Genomic DNA, 24,373 nt, shown 5'->3' with positions numbered 1-24,373 from the left:
TGATTATCCTCAGGGATATTTTCCTGGTTCACAAGATATATGAAATGCTCACAAATTTGATAAAGAAGACATTTGCTTGTTCACTTTTGATTCACCTTCAGATTTATTTTTTCATGAAATTAGTATTTCTTCAGGAAAAATGTAACTCTCCTTTTTTCTTTTGAATTTCAGTATAATGGAGAATATATAAATCTTTCAGTTACATCAATAGGGAATTTACTTGGATATGCCAGTTATTTGATACAAGACCCTGAACAATTTACTTGTTCACTCTGAGCCTCTTTCTCTTTGGCTATAAGATATACAAAATGGTACCTTTTTGGGTTGAGGTCAGGAATCATGTGGTATTTTATTTAATACAGCACAATGACCTAAGGTCCAGTTAGGCTTACACCTGTGCCTTGAGCCATCTTGTCCTAGTCCCTGCATCTTTTTTTTCTTCTTAGTCCTTAGACTTTTAAAAGAGTAGTTAAAAGTAGAGAAGAAAATGTGAAGACATTTAAATTAAATTCACAATTTTCTGAAACTGCAAAGGCGGTTAAGGAAAAAATAAAGTTAAAATGATAAAGTCTTTGCTTGACAACATGTTAGTGTTCTGGTCTTGTATCATAACTTGGTTATTTTTAAAGTTTTTCTTTCATGCTGTAGATACCAGCTTTGAATAGAAATGTGATTAACCCATAATGTGTTTTTTATAGAAATTATGAGTGGACTATTTTGGCTTTTGCATTTTGTGAACTAATCATGAAAGGCTATTGTAGACACTCCTGAAATAATTTTAGAAATAAACTCAGTGTCAGTTCATTGGAAAGATATTATTTTATTGACTTGGACATTTCTAACATGACTAGCACTTGATGAAATTGAAATTAAAAAGTATCCAGATAATAGAGATTTTCCTGTTCAGTAGGATATATTTGAATGGTATTCATTCGTTTCCCAATATTCAGCATTTCTACTTGTATTTAATAGTAAATAAATGCCAGTCAATTACATTGTAATGATTTATGCCTTTTTTATATTAGAAAAAGAATAACAATTTTTTAAAAGTATAAAATTTGAAGGAATTATAGATCACTAGGTGTTTAGGTAAATCTACATAGCAGATTTTTATTTTTTAGTCAACTGTTATCCAAAAGCCATTTTTATCTGCCTAAATTCTTTTGAATACTAATATTTAAGATCATTTACCTCACTTACTAACATATTTTTATAGTTTTAAATCTTTTCTTAAAGCTATACAAAGGCAGCATTTATAAATGACATATATAGCTGTGGTTTTGAATCCAGGGTTATTTTGGCTCCTAGGGCATATTTGTGGGTGACTGAAGTAATGTCACAACTCAGGGTGCAAGTGATACTGCTGACATCTAGTGAGTATTGGCCAGGGATGGTGCTAAACATCCTGTAATGTATAGGATAACCCCTCCCCTTTTTTATACAAAATGTCAGCAGTACGAAGATTGAGAAACCTTGATTTAGGGTTAATAACGATTTTGCTGTCGTTGCAAATATCTTAAAAATAAACATTATCGAAGGAACTGAGTGTAGTTCCATAACACATTGTTTAGAATGTCAGAATTTTAAAAAAATAAGCATTGATAATTATCAGGGCATGTGATATCTAGATTGTTATTTTTAAACGTTAGTCTTGTTTCTGTTAGCTGTGACCTAAATGTGTGTACTTCATCTCTGTCATGCTCAGACTATGGCTATATACTAGACTGTACTAGTTATTCAGTTGTACTTTGTGTTATCATAAGTAGTTTCTCTGGTTGGAGTGAAAGATGACTTGAAGGAAGCTTTAGTTAAACAAGAATTATGTACTAAATTTCAATTTGCCACCCACAAGAAAAGGATGATTATTTAAGATAAAGGTAGCAAATATTTTGTTGTCCTCTTCTTAACCCGAGGATTCTTTCACAGTTGAAGATGTCAATCCAGGCAGCATAGATTTTGTTTGGCTTAACTTGTGGTAATTTCCCTTTTCCCACAACCTTGAATTTACAGCCATTTTCCCGTCTGTTTCCTGCCTAGATATTGTAAATATGTTTTCTCTGTAGCTGTTCGTACTTTCAGATTATCATAGTAAATTCCATACTTTAAGTTAGAGTAGATAGTGTTTGCTCAGGAAGAATAGTCCCTGAAAAAGCAGTGTGTTTTGGCACGGAACCTTGGGAGAGTGGTGTTGCGTATCTTTTCTAGAGCTAGTACTCCCACTTGACTTACAAATTAGACACATCTTTAAAAGAATAACTTACCATTTTATAGCATTGTGAATTAAAGTTTATCCTAAAATATTACTTGTACCTTTAGCTTTAACTTTGACATTCAATTTTGTTTTTCTTTGACTAGAATTGAAGGCTCTTGAATAGGTTTTTAAAAAATTAATTAACTTTTTACTTTTTACCCTCATAGATCTACTTCCCCGGCAGGACAGCATCATTCTCCTATATCTTCTAGGCATCACTCATCATCTTCACAATCAGGATCATCTATTCAACGACATTCTCCTTCTCCTCGCCGAAAAAGAACTCCTTCACCATCCTATCAACGGACGTTGACTCCATCTTTACGACGTTCTGCTTCTCCTTATCCTTCACATTGTTTGTCTTCCCCTCAGAGAAAGCAAAGTCCTCCAAGACATCGCTCTCCAATGAGAGAGAAAGGGAGGCATGACCATGAGCGGACCTCACAGTCACATGATCGGCGTCATGAAAGGAGGGAAGGTATGCACCTTGTTATTTTAGAGTTCTTTTATTTAAGTAGATATTTTCTTTACTAAAAAGTCAGTATTCATATTTATTACTATAATAATTTTTGTGCTGTATGAAGTCTTCTGTTACATGTGGACTAGAGTTCTTAAAGGCAACAAGAGATGAGAAAAGACAGGAATGTAAAATAATCAGTATAATAAGTGGGCATTTAGAGGTATGCTGAGTTGGTCCTTTATTTAATTAGGCTGTTTTACTGAGAACTTTTGACTATTTGATTCTTAGAGTTCCCCTTTCTATTATCTTAATGTGTTATTGAGTATCCTTATTTTTTGTCTTTTGGGGACAGGGGTTTACTATTGTAGACCAGGCTGCCCTTGAACTCCCAGTGTCCTCCTGCCTCAGCCTCCTGAGTGCTGGGATTACAGGCCTGCCCACCACACCCAGCTTAATGTGTTATTTAAACAAAGGTTGTGAAGAGAAGAAAAGCAGCAAATCAGGAAAGAGTTTAAAAGCATCAGAAGTGTTTTAATAAAGAGGTTAGGGTTGGAGAAACTTTCAAGTCATTGCAACCAAGTTACTGAATTTTCAGCTGTAAATCCATAATAAAGACTTAAGAAGGACCAAGGGTGTAGCTCATTGGTAGAGCTCTTTCCTAAGATATGCCAAGCCCTGGGTTCTGTCATTGGTACTGAAAAGAAAAAATAAAAAAAGAAGATAAATTAAGCAAAGCCACTTTCCTTCAGAGAGTTCTGAGAATTAAGTTAGTGTTAGATAAGCTACTCCTTAAACAAGCTGAGATGCTCACGGTCAGCTCTCATCGTTTTCTGTGCTTCTTACCTTTGTTTACTTAACTTTACTTCATTTCTCCTGAGTTCGTTTTGAAGGAAGTGAATACTCAGTAAATACTTGTTTACTTGCAACATTTCTTTTTAATAAGCATTTTAAACTCCTCACTGTTAGTACAGTGTATCAGTCTTCTCTGAAAGATTCTGAACTTAGTTGCTCGCTTCCTTTTAATAATCCAAGCAGTACTTAATCAAATTTTTTATTGAAGAAAATAGTGCATATATGTAATGACCAGAGAAAGAACCTACTTTACAGACTTATTCCTTATGTATATGATTCTGGAACCAGATCAGTGCAGTAGTCTATGTGCAACTTTGTTTATGGTATATGTATGAAACACATGATGGTAGCTTTAGTGCAGTGTTTATGGAACATTGGTAAGAAGAGAAAAATCTCTATACCTATATGTTAATTTTAAGAAGACATTTAACAACCAGCGCTGACCAAGAATGTAGTACACAGTTAATGAGTGCTTATCAAAAAGAACTTTATTATGAAATATTATGATAAAAGGAAAATAATATACAGTTGAGTGTCATAGAAATGCTTCTTGTGTGATAGAAGCACTTACGGAACAAGAAGAATCTTTAGTAACAGGATGTTTCTTTAACCTTCCATAAAAGAGGTTTAGCACAGGTTTAGTCTATATTTAGATGTAATTTTTTGAAGTAAGAAATACTTCAAAATATCAGTGGGATTATGGCTAGGTAGATAAAGGATAAAATATAATAATTAGATATATTTGTAAGGAGATGGGGCATCATGAAGAAAGAAACTGGTACTAAATGAATACATTTTAAGACTTGTTATAGGAGGGGATGTCATAATTGTACGGAGACGGAGATGGTGATATGTCTGATCCTTGCCTCTTCTGTCCTTAAACAGCATTTATGGATATAAGTATATAGACAAAGGCCTTGGCAAAGGAAATAGGTTATTGGTGTGAGGGTCTAAAGGCCCTTTGGATACCAGGTATTTGGGTCTTTGAGAAAGTCTGTGGACCTAACTAAAAGGGGCAAAGAAAAAGGAGGTAAGTTTATATTTTAGGCATAAGGCTGCTATAGTTATTAGAACATCTTCAGATTGGGACAGTTCCCAAGCAGCCTGCAGAATAATTTGATTAAATAAAAAAAGAAAGGCAGGGTTAAGTTTTGGGATTCTTAATAAATATTTGGCTGCTTGTCAGATTAATCAATTTATGCCTTTTCTAGATGTATTTAAATAGTGATTCCTAATCTTTGCAAATCCCCATGAGGGTGTGAGAGTGACTAAGCCATCTAATCTCTAGATCTCTGTTTCTGGATATATAAAATGATAGTTTGGTTTAGATAATCAGTGAGGTTCAGTTTTTTAAAATGAAATTATTTGTTCTGTGATACATTACAAAATCCATTAAGATAGCAGTAAAGGCTATTAAGAGAAGAGCTGAGGACAAGTGAATAACAGTATTTCTTTGTCGGCCAGCTTACTAACTGTGAACCACTCTCCAGTGCTTGAGTGTGTGTGAGCTGGTCATGTGTCCTGGTCTACTTTATACTTGGTGGATTTGGTTAACGTTGTATGCCTCCAGATTTAAAAGTGGGTTCTGTACATTTAGTCATCAGTGATGCAGATCCATTTACTTGTTTCAGTTGTTTAGGATCAAGTATCAGTAAAATTGTTTGCATTTTAGCATACAGATGGTTTTAATTCTATTATTTGCCTATGTTTTCTTCTTTTTTTCTGCAAAGAACATGAATTACTTTTGTAATAAAATTTTTAAAGCTCTGTATTAAATATATTGTCTTGCTTCCTGAACATTTTTGAAAGGAATACAGATGATTTGCAAAATTGTGTTACAGAAACTAGAGGCAAAAGGGATCGAGAAAAGGACACAAGAGAGGAACGAGAGTATGAACAGGATCAGAGCTCTTCTAGAGACCACAGAGATGACAGAGAACCTCGAGATGGTCGGGACCGGAGAGATACCAGAGATGCTAGAGAACGCAGGGAACTGAGAGACTCCAGAGACCTCCGGGACTCTAGGGAGATGAGGGATTATAGCAGAGATACAAAAGAGAGCCGTGATCCCAGAGACTCTCGGTCCACTCGTGATGCCCACGATTACCGGGACCGTGAAGGTCGAGATACTCATCGAAAGGAGGAGGTGTACCAGGAAGAATCCCGGAGTTATGGCAGAAACCACTTGAGAGAAGAAAGTTCTCGTACTGAAATAAGAAATGATTCCAGAAATGAGTCTCGGAGTGAAATTAGGAATGACCGGATGGGCAGAAGTAGAGTGAGAGGTCCAGAGTTACCTGAAAAGGGTAAGGTTTTTAGACTTTCAGTAAACTGTATCTTATATAGTCATTTTAAAAGATTTTACTAGTACGTGTTTGTAGTATGTGAAGTTTATGTTCATCTTAGTGAGTAGGTACATGTACACAGCATATCTTGGTTCTTTTTATTCCCCTTCCCAGGCATCTTCCTCTGTCTCTAGATCACCTTTCCCCATTTTCATTTTTATTCTTACTTTCTTTTTAGTTCATGTTTGCAATGTACAGTGTTTACATTCATTGTGGAGGTTTGGTAAATGTGCATGAAATAACTTAAATTTTTTTATGTCCCTTCTCCTCACCCTTAGTCTCTTGGACCCCTTCCCATTTGCAGAATCAGCCTTTTTCTGTGCTCTTTACTTTTACTTTCAGTGAGAGAAACCATATAATATTTAAGCTTATATGTCTGGTTTATTTCATTTAACATTATATTTTCCAGGTGTACCCATTTTCCTACGTCTAAATTTATTCTTCTTTATGGCCAAGTAGAATTCCATTATATATAGATACTACATTTTCTTTATCCATTCATCTGTTGATAAACATGTCGACTGCTTCCAGGATTTCACTCTTTTGAATTGTGCTTCTGTAAACATTGGTATGCCTGTATTTCTGTATCTTGTATATTCATATAGAAAATATTAAGCCTCCTAAGACTTCTTTTCTAAATACATAATTTCTTACATTTATTGTTATTTTGTGAAAGTAATTTTCAATTAATTGAATTTGTGATTTTCCCTATAAATTCAATATTAGAATTATTAAGTAGCAAAACACAGGGTCACCAGAATGGATTATATACACCTTTGTTGGATTATATCCAGTCATGCCCGCTATCTTGGAATACTTAGGAAAATTACTATCAAGCTGAACATTAGAATTAGAAGTAATTTCTAATGAACTGGTATTACATAAAAAATAATCATGAAAATAGTTAAAGTAGCATATTTTCAAAATTGCTGGTGTCATAAAGACTGATTTATGTATTCATTATTAGCACTTGCTTTAAACAATCACATATTTTATTGGCATCTTGAGCCACTTTTTTCCTGAGAAAATGTTTACTAACACCCAGATGACTTTAGCATTATTCATGACAGTTAACTTGAACTTCTTCCTTCAGCCACACCTTTCTCTATTTGCACCCCCTCAGACAGTGCTGCAGAATTTGTGTTACTCCTATCCTTTTCATTGACTTGTTGATCTACCCCTGATCAGTATTATTGCTTCACATTTAAGTGTTCATTTTCCCTCAGCTTCTTCATAATTGTTTTGACTTTTCTTGGTCCTTTACTTTTTCATGTAAATTTTAGAAAACAATTTTAATTTCATGAAAAATTATTAGATTTTTATTTCAAATGTATTTGTTGATTTATATTTTTCCCATTAGTATATATGTACACATACACATATATATGTATTTTTAAGATAAATTTTAAAATAATGCATTCATATGGTTCAAAATTTCAGAGGTACAAAAAGTTATTAGTAAAAAGCTTCTACTTTTATATCATAGGCCATTCTTTTCCAGTTTTGTGTGTATCCTTCCCAAAACATTTGATACAAGCAAATGTGTGTGTCCATTATGTTTTCTAATCTTTTTCAGACAGTACTTTTGTAGTGAATAACAGTGTACATATGTACTAAATGAAGCCTTTTAAAACATTACATTTTCTAATGCTTATTGCTGATACATGGAAATGGTAATTAATATTTTTATATTAATTGCAAGAGATGTTCTGTTTTCCTAATAGATCTAACTAAATTCTTTTAATATATGTAGAACAGACAGACGTGGCACTTCATTTCTGATTGTTATTTTCTGTCAGTAACTTGGGTAGCATGCTATGGCTTATGTCAAGATAATCCCCCAAAGCCTCCTGTGCTCAGCAGTTTCTTGTGAAGCAGATTGGTCATAAGGGTGTTCTGGCTGGCTTGGTGTTAGAAGGTGGGCCTGGTTGAAAGAGGCAGGTTACTGAGAGGATATAGTAGGTTTTATTACTGTACTGTATCTCCCTCTCTGGCTCCTGCCTTTGGCTCTTCCCTTCGTGTGCTGCTTTCTGGCCATCTTGGCATGAGTAGTTTTCCACTGCCTAGGCCCTGCCACCACACTGCCAGCCATGCACGAGCTGAAGCTTCTAAAACATGAGCCAAAAGAAACCCCTCCTTGAAGTTACGGGTACTGGGTATTTTGTCCTAGCCATGAGAAAAATGACTACAACAGCATTTCTGTCAGTATTGTACAGTGTTGAATATAAATAGAATGGTTTTGCTTTGCTTTCAACTTTAAACTATTGTTGCTGGTGTGAAATTTTTGAAGGCGCTTTTTATTGTGTTGAGTTCTAATTTTCCCAATTTGGCTAGTAGATTGTCTTTTCTCTTTATTTTGAAGATCATATAGTTTGTCTTATTTAATTACCCTTGCATTCCTGAGATAAATGCAATTTTGTCATTTTTTTGAAGTTCTAGAATGTTTGTTAAAATTTAATTTTGAATTAAACATGTATGTTTTTGAAATTGTCATTCCATCACTGGCACTATACAGTGATAAATGTTTAACTGTTCAGAAGAAAGGCACAACTTTACCTTTTTTCAGTTCCTGTGGTAGAGATAATTCCTACCACAGCAGATTTTGAGCTGCCAACATGTTGTCACTCTGTGGAGTTGGGAGGAGAGTGCCACCACGGGCGATGAACCAGTGTGAAGCAGTTTTAGCAATCGTGTGTGTGTGTGTGTGTGTGTGTGTGTGTGTGTGTATGTGTGTGTGTGTTGTTTTTTTTGTTTTTATATTGTTCTTTGAGTTGAGATCCAGTAAAGCTAGCCATGTAAATATCACTTCTTGTTTTCTCTTTGAAACAATCTACATATAGTTACATGTTCTTCAAAAGCTTGGTGACGCTTGTTTGATGGTTAGAGATTTTACCAACAAATGCATTTTTCTAATATGTGTAGATTTTGTATCTTCTGGAAACAGTTCGTTTTCCTGCCCTGTAGGAAATTTGTCTCAAATTTTTGACAGAAAGGTGTTCCTAAATTCACTTTTAAAGATCTCTTTTATTGTTGTAATATATTCCCTTTTTTTCTTGATCAATCATTCCAAAGGTTTGTGACCTTTGAGTCTTTTCAAAGAAGAAATGCTATTTAGTTGTTTTTTTTTTAATTTCTCTTTGTCTCTTTTGTCCTCCATTAATGTCTGTTATGTTTTACTCTTGTGAAATATGTACTATTTCTATTAGTAGCCATTCTAAACACTACATTTTAATAATTTATTCTTTAACCCCTCAGTTATGTAGAAATTGAGTTTTAAATTTACAGTAAGGCTTTTAATAATTCCTCTCCCTCCATTTTCATTGTTGTCAAATAATACATTTTTAAAAAATCAGTTCTTTGGTATATGTGTTTGTTAAATCTTATTATGTGGCTCAGCGGTCAGATTTTGTAAATGTTCTGCATGTGCTTATGTTTTTACTAGTTGGATGCAGAGTGTTGCTAAGATCAGTTTGTTAATATCTAATTTTTTTTAGAGTCTGTTTTTTCATTACAGATAGGTGAATTAAATCTTCTGTTATTCTGGAATTGTGGATTTGTTGATTTCTTGTAGTTTGGTCAGTTTTTAAAAATTTGAATCTTTTGAGGCCTTATTAGATATGCATAAGATAAACTATTCCTTGCATCATTATAGAATGACTCTTTATCTTTGATAGTGCTTTTTGTCTTGAAGGTTATTTTGCTGACTGTTCTTTTTTGATTAGTATGTGTTTGATATATCCTTTGCCATGCTTTCAACTTTTTCTGTATATTTTTTGTTTTAAATGTAACTCTAAGGAACATATAGTTATTGCACATGTTGAATAGCATTATTGTACCTTCTTCATTCTTAACTTTCACATTTTTCATATCCTTAGACTTAGCTTACTATTTTTCTCTTCAGTGCATCTAATCTGATATTTAACCTTTTCATTCGTTGATGTTGTATATAACACTTTTATTATTTTTTAGTGTTTCTAATATATATATTTTTAAGGTCTTTATTAAAATATTCTTAAGATTATTAAAATATCCTCTTGTATTATTTAGAATTATGCTGCAATTACTTTAGGGCTTAAAATCTGTTCTATGTAAATTCTGGGAGAAAGAGAAAGTGCTAGAGAGTCTTAGGGAGGTATCGTCCAGTTGTTGCTTTTTATGGTTGGGTTTTTATGTGTTCTTTTAAATTTGGAGTGAGCTCCAAATTTATAGAATAGAATTGTATTTCTATGAGGTTGAAGGCAGAACCATCCAGGGATTTTGCCTTTGTTTTTGCCAAGCATTACTGGATTATCACAGCCCCAGTATCACTTCCCGTTCTCTGGCCCTTAGTACATCCCCTTATAAATTTATTTTTTATTTATTTATTTGTTTTTTGTCTTTTTGAGACAGGGTTTCACATGTAGTTCAGGCTGGCCTTGAGCTCACTTTGCAGTCGAGGCTGGTCTCGAACTCTCAACGATCTTCCTACCTTAGCCTCCTGAGTGCTGGGATTACAGGCATGCACCACCACGCCTGGCTAAATTTAATTTTTTTGAAAAGTATATTTTAAACTAATTAGATATTCACAGGAGGTTGCAAAGAAGTGTATAGGGATGCTCTTTATACCCTACCTCAGCTTTCCCATTGTTAACACATTACCATCTTACTTATGGTACGGTATTGAAACCAAGAGATGAATACTGGTGTAATCTATAGAGTTTATTCAGATTTCACTAGTTATAAATGCACTTGTGTGTGTGTTTTATGTGTGTTTGTAATTCTGTGTGCCTCTATCACATGTAGCATTGTATTGCCTGCTCTGCATCAAGATATTCATCTGAGCCACGCGTGGTAGCATACACCCTGTTCCCAGTACTCAAGAGGCTGAGAAAAGAGGACCGCTTGAGGCCAGCCTGGGCAGTATAGTGAGACCATCTCAAGGAAAAAAAAAGACACTCACCACTCATGTGCAACATAAAAATTCTCTTGTTCTTACAGGCTTTTATAGCTAAACCCATACTTTTCTCCTATACCTGAGCCATTTCGTATATCTTACATTTTTTTTCCATGAATATGTCAGAAATAAAGTCAAACTTTATGTATTCTGTTGACATGGTTTGTTGTTGTTTTGTTTGGTTGATTGGTTTTTCGGTTGTTTGAGATAGGATCTTACTATGTGGTTCAGGCTGACCTTGAATTCACTGTGTAACCCAGGCTAGGCTTGAATTCACAGTGATTCTCCTCCTTCAGCCTTCTGAGTGGGATCACAGATGTGTACTACCACCCTTGGATTCACATTGGCTTTTTTACTTAGCATTATCTTGTAATTCATTCAGATTATCGTGTCCGTCAGTAGTGGGTTTTTTACTGCTGAGTACTGTTCCATAGTACAGATGTGCTGCTATCTGACAATTTACCACTGAAAAACTTTTGAGTACTTTCCAGTTTGAAGATATTATGAATAAAGCTACTAAAGACATTTGTTTCCCACATCTTAGTGAAAATTTTCAGATACTACTTCATGTCACCAAATTGTTTTGGTTCTGTATTGGGATATTTTCACCATAATCTAAAATTAGATATGAGGAAATGTTTTTGTGTTTGTTTTGTTGCTTTTTGGGTTAAGTTTGTCTTCTGGCTTTATGTTGCCATTATATGACTTTTTCATAGATATGGAAAACAGATTTAGCCAACTAGTTAGTCAGTGGGCAACTGGAGTGTTCTGACCCAAAGCTTAGTATTCTTTTCAACAGTGACTACCACATTTAAGAAAATAAAAACAATTTAGAGTGTTTCTTTAGGAGGAAAAGGTGGTTGGTGGAGCTTGAGTAAAGTATGTGCATATCTTACTTACTTTTCTCTCATTGCTGAGACAAAATACCCAACACACAAAGTTAAAGAAAGGCTCACAGTTTGTGGAGGTTTCAGTCTGTAATCCACTGGCTCTAAGGTACAGTGACTCATGGCAGAGGAACCATAGTTCACAGCGGCAGAAATATAGCAAAAGGGAGGAGCAAGCCACTTTTCCTCCCTTGTTCTGCATGCAGGCTACCCACCCTAAGGCATATAATACTCACATCCACAGCCCCAGCACTAGATAATGAACCAATCACAAACTCTAGATTTAGTGGCCTCCAAAAAGCCCCCCCCCCCGCAAGGCTTTGAGGGGACATCCAGACACAAACCATAATAATATGTTAAACGTGTATGTGAATATCCTTTGTTTAGGAAGCCGGGGAACCAGAGGCTCTCAAATTGATAGTCACAGTAGTAGTGGCAACTATCATGACAGCTGGGAAACTCGAAGTAGCTACCCTGAGAGAGACAGATATCCGGAAAGAGACAGCAGAGATCAAACAAGGGACTCTTCCTTCGAGAGAAGACATGGGGAGAGAGACCGACGTGACAACAGAGAAAGAGGTTTGTTATGTGGAATTTTATTACATAGGGGCCAATAGCTGTTGGGGGAATTGTTCTTTAAATGGTTGCCAGTTTATATTTTAATATAAAATATCTTTTAAGATCTATGCTTGATGATACATTGAAAACTATTCATATACTCTTCCTTGTTTGGTTGGGGTAGAATGAATTAGGGAGCTAGCTATCTAACAGTACCTCTGATAGCAGAATGTAAAAGCTCGGGTGCCTTACTATGTGTGTCTCTCACTTTCACCAAACAGCAAACAACTCTAAAGAATGTGGAGATTGAGTGCCATCTCAGGCTGTTCTGATTCTAGAAATACCTAAACTACCAGTAGACTCATATAAGAACTGCAAGAGAACATTAAAAAAAATGGTGATAGCCCTGAGGATTGTTCCTTGAAACATTTTATTCATATTCTGTTCTGACAGTATATATTTGCTTTAGCTAATTTTATGTTCTTGTATGTCTTAAGCTAAAGTTTAAAGTGTTCTGTTAATCTATTAGGTGATCTCTTAGAAAAATTTTGAAGCAAGAGTACTAAGTACTTAAGGGTTATAATTATTTTCTTTGCAAGCTTTTATTGTCTGTACAAATTAAGGCCTTAAACATTTAAAATCTTAAGATCTCGCTAACTTTGGCTGCTTACTAAAAGCAAGATTCATTATAACACTGATACTAAGGTGAAGTTTAATAGACCAGAGAATTGAACATTTGTGCTTTACTGTAGGCTAAATGAAAGATATAATAAAGTGTCTTGCTATGAGTAGAAATGAGATAACAGAGTCTGTAAGATAACATCTATGTTTGGGAGCTAGATAGGGTTGGGGCAGAAGAGTTGATTGAGTTGAATTTGTTAAAGGTGAGCCTAATACATTTATATTAAAAGATGTGTGGTATTTCCTCAATTATAGGTAGGGATTTGTTTCTGAAATTATTTCTTTCTCAGCATTTTGACAGTCTTTCTTTAATACTATGTTCTACTACTTTTTTTCATTTTCATATCCTTGCTCAGGTTTATGCCTGAATTTAGCAGTAATATTTGGTTTAAATCTTGTGTTTAGCTCAGCTACACATACTAAGCTCCTACTAGGTGCCACAAATTTTGGTAGTTGCTTTACATATATATATATATCTTTGACTTGTCTTTACCTTATCTCTTTGACTGTAAATATGTAAAGTTATCCATGTTTCACAATTAAAGAAGAGTTTGACCTAAGAAAAATAACTTTTTAGTATTACAGATTGTAAACTCCAGAATTACAATTCACATTCAAGTCTTCTGACTATAAGTCTAATTTCTACTTTATTTTTCTATAACTACTTAAATAAGTATCAGTGTTATGATTAAAATGAAAACATTTTTAGCTTAATGATATAGTCTACAAATATGTATTGAGTACCCATGCCAGGCACTTGGCTAAGCACTGGAACACAATATTTCTTGTCCTTATAGATCTTAATGAGGTGGAGAGATAAACCCGTCTCCACAAAAAAGAAAGATTTATGAAGCTATCAAGGAAACAAGGGATCCAGATAGAAATAAGTAAGAGTACCTACATCAGAATGCTTATGAAAAAAATTGAGGAAATGACATTTCTACAAAAGCGCAAATGTAGGAGAAACAACTAGCTTTGCAAAGATTTAAGTATAGGAGCATTCTTTGGAGAGGAAAGACTAGGTGCAAATTCCCAGAGATGGGAACTAACCTAACATGTCTTAGAAATGAAAGGTGATTAATGTAGCTAGAATGAGCATTCAGGAGGTTGATAAAGGTTGGGGGTAGAAGGTGTGCCCAGTCAAATACCTTGTGCTGTGCTCAAGGATTTAAACTTCCCTTTAAATCTGACCTTTGCAGTTTAATGGTGATAAACAATTAAATGTGGTAATTGCTACTACTTTATGGAGTTCTGTAAGAAAACAAAGGAGCAAACACAATTCTGAGGGATTTGAAGAAAGCTGGTTTAATTAAAGAGGGTATCTGAATTAGGGCCAAATAATACATATGTTTGCTGGAAGAAATGACTAAAGAAGTATTTTACAGGGAGAGGTATAGCTTAAGTAGATACACAGAAGTGAAAGAAACACATGCTTCAGAGTAAAGAGTTATATTTTGAGGTTGGAAAGGTACGCTGTAATTGGTGGAGACGGAAAGAATTGGGGAAAAGAACTGAGAGACTGTAGGCTAGTTTGTAAATAACCTAATAATTCAGTGTTAAAATTTTGAATTTAATTGCTTTTCACTGCTTACACATAGCAGCATTTAAGGAGATGCATGAAATAGTTTACATTGGAAACACGTTAAGATGAAGATGCCAACCAATTAGACTGTTGATGACATAGTCATCTGAGAAGACCTAACTGTAAATTAGTGTGCTAGTGTAGAGATGGGAACAGGAAAAGAAAGAAATATTCTGGAAGTAAAGGTACAGTGGTGTAGCCAGTTTGTGTGAAGAGTTATGCCATTCATTATAATAAGAAAATAGATGAGATGCACATCTTGAAGAGACATTTTGAGGGAAAGACAGGGAACACAGCTTAGATGTGTTAGACACATTCTTAACCTTTCTGTTTTCCTTTGAAATAAGGGCCATTGTTATTTTGGTTGGGGAAATAGAGGTTTTAACTCCCAAGAAAGTGTCTGAATGAAGTACAGCAGTTTATTCCTTGATACAGGTGTATTTTCACAGATTTTAAGTATGAACTACAGCAAATTTCAGTATTAATTTTATTTCAGGTTATTTTGTAATTGTGATTTTGGTTGTGGTTCCCAAACCAAGGATTCAGACAGCATTTTGGGGGTAACGGAATGTGATACAGAACCATTTTAAATTTAAATTGATTTTAGCAAAGTGAAGAGGTCTAAGAAAAACACACTTCTAGTCCTGATGTACTAATGCATCTACTATCTCAGTATCTGGCAAGTCACCAAAGTCACCTGTGCACTATAATTTCTGTTTTTAAGAAGAAAGAGGGAGAAAAGATTGAACAGGGTTTTATTTTATTTTAGCTTTAAAGTTCCATGAACTTTAAATCTTAGAGAGGTGGGATCTAGTGGGATCTATAATCTAAATAGTAAATATGGATGCCTTGTCTTTTTTGTCATTGATGAGGAAGGGAATTTTAAGTTGCTGTGTCAAACACTTCATGAGAAATATTCCAGAATTATCTTGCTTAAATGTTGACAAATGGAACATTGTCAGCTTATTTGAAATAGTATAGTTTGATCTTTATCAGTTAATCCATGGACATTATTACATAGTATGAAAGTAGAAACATCATAGTAGCCTAGGTCTGTACCATAGTAGTTACTTTCAAAAATAGGTCTTTGGAGAAATTCATGCCATCCTCTTACACATTTTTTGATCCCAGACTAATTTCCTGTTCAAATAGGCATTTAGATAGCATATATTCATTTTCTCTGTGTTTATGTGATTTGTGTATAGATTGGAAAAAAATAAATATATATAAAGTGCAATGGAATTATCAGTTAACTTTTCTTCTAGAAAACAGCTCTTCATCTGAGTAATCATTTAAAACTTTTTATTAGTTATTAATTATAACTATTATGACTAATACAAAACACTTTTTACATTTGATTGTTAGACATCAGTACCCTTAATTCTAGTTCAGTTTTGTTCTACTATATTTTTCTCACGTAATAGTTGCACTTTGATGTGTATATATTTTGGCCTAAAATTAGAGGTGTGACTTACGAGGGAAATTTTTTTTTTCCTTCAGCTCCTATGTTCTACACCTCCTGCTGCCCCTATCTTTTGCCACCAGTGTTCTCAGGTCCTGCTGGGGGTACAGAGAAGATCAGAGGTGAAGGGTAGAGATGGCAGAAAGTGGGGTTGGAGCAGTGGGCTGGAGGTAGGGTAGGGGGCATGCAGAGGAAGCTCAAAAGGTGGATCAGTGGTAGCGGGGAGGTTGATTGGAAGCAGAAAATGGTACTTAGTGGGCAAGTGAAAATTATATTTAAGAAAATATTTTGAAAAGGTCTAGAGGTGATTGTTATTTGGATGATTAAATTAAAAGTAAAGGTAGTACCTAATTTTTATTTTGTTGCCAGGGTGACCCTATATACAGATAAAATTTAAGATTTGCCATGTTCTCTTACCCATAGGTTATGTGTCAAATTAATCACTCACAAAACTTGATTTTCATTGTAGATCAAAGACCAAGCTCACCAGTTCGACATCAGGGAAGGAATGACGAGCTTGAGCGTGATGAAAGAAGAGAGGAACGAAGAGTAGACAGAGTGGATGATAGAAGAGATGAAAGGGCTAGAGAAAGAGATAGAGAACGAGAGCGAGACAGGGAACGGGAGAGAGAGCGGGAGCGGGAAAGAGAAAAAGAAAGAGAACTAGAAAGAGAGCGAGCCAGAGAGCGGGAGAGGGAAAGAGAAAGAGAAAAAGAGAGAGACCGTGAAAGGGAGAGAGATCGTGACCATGACCGAGAAAGGGAAAGAGAGAGAGAACGAGAGAGGGAAAAAGAACGAGAGCGAGAGAGAGAAGAAAGGGAGAGAGAACGAGAACGGGAAAGAGAGAGAGAACGGGAACGAGAAAGAGCAAGGGAAAGGGAGAAAGAACGAGAGCGTCAGCGGGATTGGGAAGAAAAGGACAAGGGACGAGATGACCGCAGAGAAAAGCGAGAAGATATGCGAGAAGATCGAAACCCAAGAGATGGACATGATGAAAGAAAATCAAAGTAAGCATGAGTATGGATGAAGTGTGTACCTTCTTAAAGGTACATTTCAGTAAAGAACTCAGAAGTCTCTAATGTTTCTTAGTGTGCTCTGTAATTTCCTGTTAAATCCTTTTCTTTGCATGTTCCTGTGTTTCAAATTTTTTATTTTGTGTTTACATATAAATGTATGTTTGGAGTGTAGTCTTTAATTGTCTAGGAAAAATAATTTTTAAATTTTGAGTCCAGGGACTATTAGTCTGTTTACTGTTGCCATAACAAAATACCTCAGACTGGGTAATGTAAAGAAAAAGGTTTATTTAGCTCATAGTTTTGGAAGCTGAGAGTGCAAGAGTAGGTAGCCAACCCCTATCTGTTCAGCCTCTGTTAAGGGTCTATCTTCATAATGTGGTGAATAAGCAGAACAGGAACCAGCTGCATGCAGAAGAATAATCCACTAAACTCAGTCTATGAGACAAACATGAATTCATTCTGAGGGTCATGTTCCCAGTGACAAAGCAAATTGTTCTAGGCCCCTTGTCTTGAAGGTTCTATGGCTTCAACACTGCCACCTGAGGGTCAAACCTCCAGCACATGAGCCTTCCTTCAGGGGACAAACCACAGTGCATCCAGACCATCTTTCTTGTTACTCTTGTTTTTTGATGGCATGTGGGTTTTCTTGACCTCTGCAGACTTTGTCATAGCAGGAATCCAATATAAAAGTGATAGTGAACTTGTATTCTGTCACATCCTTTACTAGTTAATGATGTTGACTAGTAACCAAAAGTAGTGCCTATACCATTCCTGAGTTTTATATGCTTGTATGCATGGAGTCAGTACCTCCAGGCCATAAGAAGCATTCATAGTGTTTTGGGAACTAAAGGAATTCCTATAATCACTGCATGGCTGGCTAAAAGATGACAGATAAGGAGATATCCTTTCTTGTGCTGTGGAGGAGGCTATTGGGGGTCAAAAAATATGTTCTTCATATTTTATGTAATATATTTGATCTCTGTCTCCCTCCCTCTCCCACCCTGTCTCTTTCCCTCTCCTTTTTCTTCTTCTCCCCTTCCTTTTCCTTCCCCTTCCTCCCCCAGAATTTACTTTCTTAGTTATCTGGGAAGTTGAGAGTTGGTTTTTTCTTTTTCCAATCTGGCTATGTTCATACTCTCAAAGCACTGGGACTAGTATCTCTCCACTGTTGATAGTTCCAGTTTTAGAAATATTTTATCCATATAATGGCTCAGATGGCCACGTAGTTATACCTGTCAGCTTAGCATCCCTTTCTGTGTTCAGATTTTTGTTAGTTAAGTAGCCAGTGAGTGGCTAAACCAGGTTTTCATCATTGTTACTGTGAATTATGGTTATGAACAAACAACACAATGCAGAAGCAGAGCCTTCTTCTATGACATTCCTTGCACTAGTAATAAAAGATAAACAAACTTTCAGGAGTGTAAACTTGCATTTGCATGTAGTAGTAAAGCATACCAGGAGAGTAAAACCAGTAGTTTCAAGGTCTCTGGAGTCACATAGCATAACTTTCACCACATCTCATCATATAGCAAGTCACTAAATAAGCTTGGGATTTAAAAATGAGGAAGTAGGCCACCTGTTAGAGGGAGTGCTTTAGATGAAGGATTGCACAAGTTGGAACCTGTGAGTTGTCATATGGCACCTGGGGCTGCTGCCTCCATATGATTACTCATCTATAAAGGAGCTGTCTGGGAGATACATGTGTCTCAGTTTTTGACTAATATTTAGAAACAAACAATGTTAGTTAAAAAAAAAATAAGGGGTCAAAGTTTAATGAAAATATAAAAAACACTGGGGTAATTCAAATACCCAAGATATATAAATCATTACTGATTTAAAGATCAACTAATGAGAAATAGAATGATAATGTATGAATTGCTTTATTAGTTTGTCATCAAGCAAGTGCTCTTGCTCTAACAACGGGAAAGGAATTAAAATCTTTTTTCAGTGTGCCTGTAACATGCCTCCCACTGGGTTTATAATGTAACTAATTTATTCACTGCAGTTTCATGGGAAGGGACTTACATTTTCCCGCCTAATTTCAGATGAGAAAGCTACGATTCAAGGACCTTACTTACAGTTGTGTAATGAACAGTGTGGCCCTAAGTTGAACTCACAGCGTTTTTACTCCAAAAATAATACTAGCTTTTTTCATCCATCTTCCTTGCAAAAGGTGTTTCTGTTTAATAGACATGTAAACTGATGAATGTTTATATTGGAGAGTACATTAATTAATTGATTTGTTCGTTGTGTGTTTCCAACTTGCAGTATTTAAATCTGGCAATTTTCACTCAAGTGAGTCTACGTGTAATGAAAGAAATATTGCTTTGTATTTCAACTTCACAATTGTAAACATTAGCAAATAGTGTAAGAATTTTTTATTAAAGGTACTAAATACCATTTGTAGGATAGAGTTCTGAGAGTATTTGCTACAACTATAAGTTCTGGTTATAGTAAAAAAAAAAAAAGATTAATAAAAAACATAGTAATCATTTTCATCTTCTAGAATTTTTAAAATTACATTGGCTTGCCCAATTTAGGAAGCGCTATAGAAATGAAGGGAGTCCCAGCCCTCGGCAGTCACCTAAGCGCCGGCGTGAACATTCTCCTGACAGTGACACTTACAACAGTGGAGATGATAAAAGTAAGCACAGTCTGTTTCTGTGTCTCTGTATTCATGTATAGTTGTAACCATGAGACCATTTTTTTGACAAACTGGAACCAATAAATTAAGATTTTTTAAGAAGTTTTAGTCTGATAAGTAGTTCCTTTTATGACTAAGTGTGTTAGAAACACAGTCATCTTATCACAGTAGCTCTTTTTCTATTTTTAATTAAAGCCAAATTTTTATCTTACTGAAATTGCCATTTTAAAAGTTTTAAAAGGATAAATGAGAGATTTATCTTCCTGTCTTTAAGTATAATGTACTATGCTTATTAACCTGAGGAAAATGTGATTACTTTTATTTTTGCATAGATGAAAAACATAGGCTCTTGAGCCAGGTTGTCCGACCACAAGAATCTCGTTCTCTCAGCCCGTCACACCTCACAGAAGACAGGCAAGGAAGATGGAAAGAGGAGGACCGTAAACTGGAAAGAAAAGAGAGTTCAAGGCGCTATGAGGAGCAAGAACTCAAAGAGAAAGTTTCTTCTGTAGATAAACAGAGGGAACAGGCAGAACTTTTAGAAAGCTCAAGAGCACGTGTACAAGACATGGTGGGCCACCACCAGTGTGAAGATCGTGATATGTCTGATCGAGCTCATGATGAAAATAAGAAAAAAGCAAAACTTCAGAAGAAACCTATCAAGAAAAAGAAAGAGGACGATATTGGGATAGAGAGAGGTAATATTGAGACAATATCTGAAGATGCTCAAGTCTTTTCACCAAAAAAAGGACTGAAGAAGAAAAATATTGAAAAAAAACATAAAAGATCCAAAGGTGATTCTGATATTTCTGATGAAGAAGCAGTTCAGCAAAGTAAAAAGAAAAGGGGCCCACGGACTCCGCCTATGACAACCAAAGAGGAACTGATTGAAATTTCCAGTGGTAAAGATGGCACACCAGAGGATCCCCAGAAGAAAGAAGATACAGCCTTTAGTGACTGGTCTGATGAAGATGTGCCTGACCGGACAGAGATGGCAGAACCAGAGCGTGCTGCCACTGCTGCTACTCCTGGTAGCACCCCTTCTCCTCTGTCTTCTCTTCTCCCTCCTCCACCTCCTGCTGCTGCTGCCCTTGCCTCTGTTACAGCTGCCACCACCTGTGGTGCCATGCCCACCTCTGCCACCTCCATCAACAGCAGCAATGCTCCTTTTGCCAGTGAAGACTCACATAGAAAATGCCACAGAACACGGGTGGAGAAAGTAGAGGCACCTCACATGACTATGGAAGATACACCACATCGCAAGCCGCTGGATCAAAAGAGGAGCAGCAGCCTTGGGAGCAATCGGAGTAATCGTAGTCACACCTCTGGTCGCTTGCGCTCTCCGTCCAACGATTCTGCCCATCGGAGTGGGGATGACCAAGGTAGTCGGAAGAGAGTGCTACATAGTGGCTCAAGAGATAGAGAAAAAACAAAAAGCCTGGAAATCACGGGAGAGAGAAAATCTAGGATTGATCAGTTAAAGCGTGGAGAACCCAACCGAAGTACTTCTTCAGGTAATAGAGTTGAATTATGATCTAATCAGTGTTTCTTATGTTAGTATACTTTATACAAATTATAATTCTAAAGCAATGCTAAATTGGTTACTTTGTATTTCCTTAAATTCTGTGGAACTTTAAAAAAGGCCATGATACCTATTAAAATCTCACCTGTTAACTTTTTCATGCCAACATTATCGCAGTGTCACTAGTTTAATATCACAATTTTAGTGATAATGTCTTGATCAGAGGCTTATGTTTTCAAGTTCTGATGTAAAACCTGCAACACCAACGTTCTTGTTATCTTTTCTGTAGCCTACGCTGCCTCTTCAACCACAGGAAATAAGGAGTAAGGAGAGGTCAGAGAGTGAAGTAATCAGTTTAGTAATGCCTAACCAACTTAATTTACTTATTTTTTTAAGATATCTTGTACCTGTAGTAGAAATACACATGAAAGACTCTTCCGCCAAACACACACTGGGAATTGAGCCCAAGGCCTTCACACTGATCTATATCTACAGCCCTTTTTATGTTTTTGAGGCAGGGTCCAGGTTGCTGGTTCCAGGCTGGTCTCAGACTTGCAGCCTCCTGCCTTGGCCTTCAGAGTGCTAAGACTACAATATGCAGCACCATGCCCAGCTATGAAAACTTTCATTTACCACTTTAATCAAGAAAGAAATTTCCCCTTAAAATAAGTTATTTAGAGAAAGAAATGTATAATAGTATACTTTATATAAATATAATAATAATATGTAACAAGAATATTAAATACTGAAAAATATGTATGATACAGAAGATTACTTGTAAAATTTCAAGGGCCTTAATTATTTTGTTTTTATTTTACCATATGTTAACTTTTTGTGTATGGCATTTTTAATTTAGATCGCCAGGATTCACGAAGCCATAGTTCAAGAAGAAGTTCTCCTGAGTCAGATCGGCAAGTCCATTCAAGATCTGGGTCGTTTGACAGCAGAGATAGACTTCAAGAACGAGATCGATATGAACATGATAGAGAGCGGGAGAGAGAGAGGAGAGACACAAGGCCAAGAGATTGGGACCGAGAAACTGATAAAGATTGGTCAAGGACCAGAGATCGTGATAGATTGCGGGAACGAGAGAGAGACCGAGACAAACGGAGAGACTTGGACAGGGAGAGAGAGAGACTAATTCCTGATTCTCTTGACAGAGACAGAGAAAGAGAAAGAACTTTTGAGAGTTCTTCTCAAATAGAGTCTATGAAACGCAGTGAATTAAAATTGGATAATGAACATGAAAGAGACCTAGAGGGCTCTTCCCGAGACTCTCTAGCCTTGGATAAAGAAAGAATGGATAAAGATCTGGGGTCTGCACAGGGATATGAAGATCTGAGTAAAGCTGAGAGAACTGAGAGTGTGGAAGGTGAGTGCCGCACCCTTTTTTCTGTTCCATGGTTCCTTTGCTTTTCTGATTTTGTGGGACACAAGTATTTTCTTTTGAAAGGCCATTCACCAGTAGGTAGATTGACTCATTCTTCTGCAGAGGAAGTAAGTTTATAAGGAAAAGCCCTCTGATTTAAGAAAAAGGTGTTCTTCTCAGTACTAATGTCAATGGAAATTTGATTCCAGCAAGCCTAATGAGCTAAAAGAAACTGATTGAATAAGAGAATAGAGAACAATCAGAGCTAAGTAATCAGTTCCATTCGCACCTAACCATTGAAATAAAAGATTGCATAGATGCTGTCTCCATCGTTGTTAAAGAATAACCATAACTTCCTTTACTTAGATGTCAAAAAAAAAAAGTCATAAAAATTCAGATACCTTCTTAATTCAGAGAGGGATTCACGTAACTAGTAGTGGTTCTTGATGTTTAGGGCAATTGAGAGTGAGGGCAAATATATGAAATAATAACACTCTCGAAACTGATTTAATGACAGATTGATGACAGAACCCTGCTGGTGCTTCCCGCTCTTTGACCTTGAGTATACAGAAGTCTGCATCAGCACCTTAGTGCAGTCAGAGTTGGTTGTGGCCCTGTGAAGCGTCTCTGTCCACTCTGACTCTACTCGCTGCCCTTACTCCCACTTTGCTAGACAAACTTTTAATTAAGGATGAGGGACACAGACTCATCACGAGAGGTATTTCAGTGATCAGTTACTTATATTCAGTTATACCCCAGTGCTGTGCCTGCAGTAGACCATGGCTTGTGGTTTCATGCTATTTGTATTCCAAGTTGAGATGAACATGTAACGTGAGAAAGCTGAGGTAGAAATGATTTTGTCAGGTTCAGTAGGAAAATATGCATAATGGGTGGCAGATTGGGATATCTAATTAAAAACCAAGAAATGTAAAGATCCACTTTTGTTTTTTCTTTTTAGATAGGGTCTCACTATGCAGTCTAGGCTGGCCTCGAACTTAACAGCGATCTTGCCTCAGCCTCTGAAATGCTGGGATGACAGGCGTGTGCCACCACTCGTAGTTAGGATTCATTTTTAAAAGCAGTGGATTTTACGATAGGTTAAATGCTACATCATATGGCAAATTAGAATAAGTAAATAGAAGATTATTGATTATGTACTAATTATCCTTATCCTAGAACAGTAGTGGCAAACCTGTGTTACACATGCCGTAGCAGGTGTGCAGAGCCCTCTCCGTAGGCACACAAGCCAAGTCACCCTAGCAGCTGAGCATTAGATAACAGTTGTTTTTTCTAAACTAAAACCTCAGCATTCAGGTTTAATTTCAGCATTGACACTTTGTGATAAATAAGTGGGTTTGGGGTTGCAGTTTGGGCACTTGGTCTCTAAGAAGTCTGCTATCATGTCCTAGAGGATTCACCCCAAATCTAGACAAACCGACCTTTGTCTTCCCATTTTCTAGACCCTTTGTACTCATTCTTCCTATTTTCTGGTAGACATTTTCCCTTTCTTCTTCTCTTACTCAAACTTCAAGTCTTGATGTGTGCACGCTACTTCCTGTATGAAACCTAGTGTTTTTTCAAATTTCTACACTGTACATTTTTTGGAGCATCATCACATTGTATTAGAGTTATTTTTCCAAAATTTTCTCCCAGTATACTGTACTGTTTCTTAAGGGACCATAGCTTTTCATTCTTTATCATCAAGACGATAGTAAAGACACAATAAAAGGGTAATGAATGAACTTGTGTTCTGCCTGAATGTACAAACTCCCACATCTTATTTCTTGGTGAGTTACAGCTCAGGTTATAGG

The 24,373-nt window shown here is 36.1% G+C and overlaps 1 protein-coding gene across 5 annotated transcripts in view; it reads left to right on the top strand.

Moving 5' to 3' along the window:
* The window catches only part of Zc3h13 (zinc finger CCCH-type containing 13), an 83,123-nt gene that overhangs the window by 42,769 nt on the left and 15,981 nt on the right, over positions 1 to 24,373 (top strand). For all 5 annotated transcript variants that reach the window (XR_001231840.1, XM_005409094.2, XM_013506957.1 and 2 more), the window contains 7 exons: positions 2,419 to 2,729; positions 5,405 to 5,869; positions 12,116 to 12,307; positions 16,481 to 17,018; positions 19,568 to 19,671; positions 20,004 to 21,185; positions 22,050 to 22,565. Coding sequence is in view for 4 of the 5 variants with exons in the window: in XM_005409094.2 (XP_005409151.1) it covers positions 2,419 to 2,729; positions 5,405 to 5,869; positions 12,116 to 12,307; positions 16,481 to 17,018; positions 19,568 to 19,671; positions 20,004 to 21,185; positions 22,050 to 22,565 (3,308 nt within the window). In the remaining variant the exon portion in view is untranslated. The remainder of the gene's footprint in view (positions 1 to 2,418; positions 2,730 to 5,404; positions 5,870 to 12,115; positions 12,308 to 16,480; positions 17,019 to 19,567; positions 19,672 to 20,003; positions 21,186 to 22,049; positions 22,566 to 24,373) is intronic.

Source organism: Chinchilla lanigera, unplaced genomic scaffold, assembly GCF_000276665.1.
Source record: "Chinchilla lanigera isolate Chin_1 unplaced genomic scaffold, ChiLan1.0 scaffold00117, whole genome shotgun sequence".
Classification (NCBI taxonomy): Eukaryota; Metazoa; Chordata; class Mammalia; order Rodentia; family Chinchillidae; genus Chinchilla; species Chinchilla lanigera.
This window is presented reverse-complemented; position numbering and strand designations above follow the sequence as displayed.